The 4286-nt window shown below is 37.5% G+C and overlaps 1 protein-coding gene across 1 annotated transcript in view; it reads left to right on the top strand.

Moving 5' to 3' along the window:
* Positions 1–4286, top strand: part of arid2 (AT-rich interactive domain 2) — a 55589-nt gene that overhangs the window by 18312 nt on the left and 32991 nt on the right. The window contains exon 4 of the mRNA XM_014018429.1: positions 2264–2397. Within this exon, the coding sequence (XP_013873883.1) occupies positions 2264–2397 (134 nt within the window). The remainder of the gene's footprint in view (positions 1–2263; positions 2398–4286) is intronic.

The following is a 4286-nucleotide window of genomic DNA, read 5'->3' as shown; positions in this document are numbered from 1 at the left end:
ACGCTGCCGTGGAGCCCTATCTCTCCCTCCCATGCTCACACACTCTCGCTCTCTCCCTCTCTACGAGTGATGGCAGAGTGTATTTATAGGCCAGCGTGCAGAGCGGCAGCCAGCGAGCGGGGGATTACCTCGGCCACGATGAACAAGCAGAGCCTAATTCAGAAGCAGGCAGCCACTCGGTGACTCACGGCCACACAGGCTGACTTCAGCACCACTACGCCTGCTGCTGAGGAGGTATTTCTGCTGCCTGGCTGTGGAGCAGGTCTTATTTCTCCTCGGTGCTGTGAGGGGAAGGAATGCAGCTTTATGTTCTTGGAGAAACATCCTTGAAAGAGCTAGAGTGTTTGTAATTTTTGGAAATTTCWGATGAGTCTACATGAGTTGATCTACAGGAAATGACTTGGAAGTATTGAAGCCTTGCTGTAAGAGTTGTCTTTAACTGTGAAATCGGTGAGAAAAAGTTYAGTCCGTAACATTTAGTATGAAATATTTACCAGTACTGTCATAATTGGAAGGCTGTATTGCTTCAACATTAAACACTAACCTGTGGACAGTTATGACTGTAGAAAACAGAACTGCTGCAGGTCTATTTTGGACCAWATGCACCAGGTTTGGACATGATCCATTTTTGTGAATACAGTATAATATTATACTGTAACATATGGTTCACCATCTGTCTAAAAGTGCTTATGRTGTTGTTTTATTACTGTATATTTTGGGGTATTTTAATATTTCTGATTTTACCGTGTTGCGTTTCTGCCACCTTTGAAACAAGCTGTCCAACTTCACTTTTTTCAACTTTTTAAATTGTAGCCACATGGAATGGAAGCATCAGCTTATTTTGATAGTTGATGTAATTTATAAGATATCAGTCATTTAAGGAATTATTATTAACAGTAGAACATACGTTTTTCACTTCCTGCAGTTCTCCTTATGAACAGGAGGTGTCGCTACAGAGAAACTACAGCTAAACTGCAGGGATATCAGCAGCAGAAGAAGCKTTTACAGGAAGTACACTCCTTGTAAACAAACAGAACTACATTAAACTCATATAGCTTGATTTAAATGAGCACAGTCAATATGAACAGTGTTTAAAACAATACTGTTGCTGTTTTTAAATACTTTGGTTTATCACACARTGGATTTATAAAATGTCTTTACATTTTTTATCCTTTAGACAGCTGAAGATTGAAGTTGATTTAATAGAATTTATTTTCCTGACTTGGAGCTACAGAGTTTTATTTAGAATCACACATTATTATTGTTGTTGTTGTTGTTGTTTTTGTTTTTATTATTATTATTTTGTTGTTGTTGTTATAGTTAATATATTATTGTTGTTGTTGTTTTTGTTTTTATTATTATTATTATTTTAATTATTATTGGTGCACATATTTGTACAGACTTGTCATGGGAACGAACTAGATCACTTATGATCACCATTTTCATCTAGAATGAATGGTTTATTTATTTAGCATTTTGTGAGGAGGAGGAGGAGTAGAAGATGATCCTCACAGAACACTCGAATCCAAATCAAACACAGGTGTTTAAAGACTTGTCTGTTTGTTTCAAATAACCTTGTGGAAAAGTTTTGTGGATTCAGGATGTATGGAAAGATAAAAAGGACAGAATGAGGTATACTATTTTGGCATTTATATATATTTTTTGTTTGACACACAGCCTGGTGGGGGCACTGTTTACAGTCAGGTGAATACCAGTGGTGGACACTTCTAACCAAAAGCTTTGCTAAACGCTAATCCACTAATTAAAAGTTAACTTTGCAAACACAAAACAGGTAAAACACTAGTAACTGCCAACTTTTATCGTAATAATTTWGCTTCAGGTTTTTTACTCAAACTATTAAACTCTTAGTCCCATGCCCCTGGTACCTGATGCAGAATTGCACTTCCTGTTTTCTATCTGTTAAATTAAGTTCTGTTGTTTAAACACAGGTGTGTGGGTTATGTTTCTTTTTTGTTTGTTTTTAAACAACTCATGCCAMAACGTGGCTCTAATACAGAGGTAATTAGCAAATTGTGACTTGTGTGTGTACTGTTGAACCTTAAGGTTTTGTGAGACATTTCTGATTTGTTTTGATCACAATGATGGCAATGGAAAGAACACAACATCTAAACAAAATTTGTGCTCATAAAAAAAGAAACTGTATRAAACAGGATACATTCAGTCTTTCACTCCAGAACGTGCGGCAAAGAACTCCCATCTCATTGCCCACCTGTTCCTAAATCCTCCCTCTTTCCTCTCACAGATATCTGGAGAAGTATGAGAAAGTCCACCATTTCGGTGAGGACGATGAAGAAACGCAGCCGGGGAATCCCAAAGCCTCTCTTCCAGTCGGTGCAATTCCAAGCTCTTACAACTACCAGCAACATGTCGTATCAGGTAGGCACAGGCTCACTTTCATCCCTTCACTCTGCGTTCCTGAGATGTCTAGGTCAGATGATTCAGCTCATTTAGTCTCTGTCACATATTTGCTCAGCTTGAAGAACCAGAGTCTCCTTATAGGATTAGCTGTTGGTTTGGAGCTTTTTGCCGCAGCAACAAGTTGAGGTTTCTTTTCATCAAACAGGATGTTCTGCTGTGATTTGGGATCTGAATGTGTTAGGTTAATTGGTAACTTTAAATTGTCATTATGTGTGTGTGAGAGCATAAATGGTTGTTTGTCTCTGAGACTGTGTGATGGACTGGTGACCTGTCGAGGGTGCACACTGTTCTTTTGTATAATGACAGCTGGAGACGGGCGGCAGCTTCCTGTGACCGTTAACAGAGAAGAGATCAAGATGATGGATAGATTAGTTCTTTGAGCAGATTTGTTTACATTAGTTTTCTCTAGATATTTGGTTGTATTTTGTGTGAATTTGTAATAAATTATCAAAAACCATTTAATTTTAAATGAACCTTTGTGATGAATGAGCAGGCTGTTTTGGGTTATTTGTCTCTAGAAAAAAGTACAGTAATTAGATCTGGGTTTATTTTCTACTGCTTGCAACAACCAGCAAATCAAGGAAGGAAAGAGCTCTAAATGTTAGCCTGTTTAATGAATGGCCTTATTAAACCAAGTCTTTGTGGTCATCAACTTGTTGCTACTTTCATAGTAGCTGAAGCAGGTAGATCATTATCTACAATTCCTATATTAATCCAGTCTACATGTCAGCTAGAAAACTTTTACAAGGAAAACATTCCCCGCCTTCAATCCTGAGTCTGATTGGTTGATTAAACTTGTGCTTTTGTTTGTTTGAATACTCAGGGCAGTTTAACAAACATTAGACACGTGTTATGAAGGCAGCTTTCCAGTTTCTCCTGCAGCTACGTGCTGAGAGGAAGTGCGTTCATTTAAAACTGAACAGTCTTCATGTCGCATTCACATGGTTATTTGTCGACTTTGATAACAAGATAATTAAGTTTAAAGCTCTTGCTCATCTGAGTTGAAAGGAAACGAGTTAATAAAGTTTCAGGCGAAGTGATATTGACTCTGTTGTCCAGCAGCTGTTTAATTATCTCTGTATTTATCAGTGTGAGCAATGGTTTTCTGTGCTGCAAATGATAATTAAAAACACACAAAGGCGTTTCTGTAATGTAGAAATGCATAGATTCCGGTTTTGTGGGCCGATGCCTGATTTTCGAGTAGCCCTGACCTGTTCATACCAATTTTTTTTACAGTGAAGTAACCCTATTGGTAAATTGCATTTTAGCAATCAACTATAACAAATACTGACCATAAGCAAATTTAATGAACTTACGGTAGTTTTTTTTTTTAACGGCAGTGCATTACAGACCTTATGTATCCAAATAATAAATTTATTATGATAAATTAAATTAAAAATAAGGCCCAAGTTGCATCAATGGGGAAATCACAGACTGAAAAAATGTTGAATTTGTCAGTACCGACCATTTAAAGATCTGATTTACGATTTATCTGGCCAGGCAGAGTATTTGGTGCATCTCTACTCCCTTTTCCAGAGTCAGTCCTTTTTCTCTCGAGCATCTCTCAGATCACCTCACAGCTGAAATTTAGTTTTATGGGGAAAAGTGACTCGTGTTTGAAGTTTCTTTCTAAGATTAAAGCATCAGTTTTGATGTCCTGTGGTTAGGGCTGCCACGATTAGTCGATTAATCGACTATTAAAATAATCTATGACTAATTTAATAATCGATTAATCGTTTTCTTTTCTTCTTTTTGTTCTTGGCTTTGTTTTTCTCTCCAAACTGCTTTGACACCTTCCACTGCCACATCTGCCTTTCTGTCCTTGACACACATGCACAGTAGTGGTA

Source organism: Austrofundulus limnaeus, unplaced genomic scaffold, assembly GCF_001266775.1.
Source record: "Austrofundulus limnaeus strain Quisiro unplaced genomic scaffold, Austrofundulus_limnaeus-1.0 Scaffold193, whole genome shotgun sequence".
Classification (NCBI taxonomy): domain Eukaryota; kingdom Metazoa; phylum Chordata; class Actinopteri; order Cyprinodontiformes; family Rivulidae; genus Austrofundulus; species Austrofundulus limnaeus.
The sequence above is the reverse complement of the archived record's forward strand: the minus strand, read 5'-3'. Positions and strand labels throughout refer to the sequence as shown.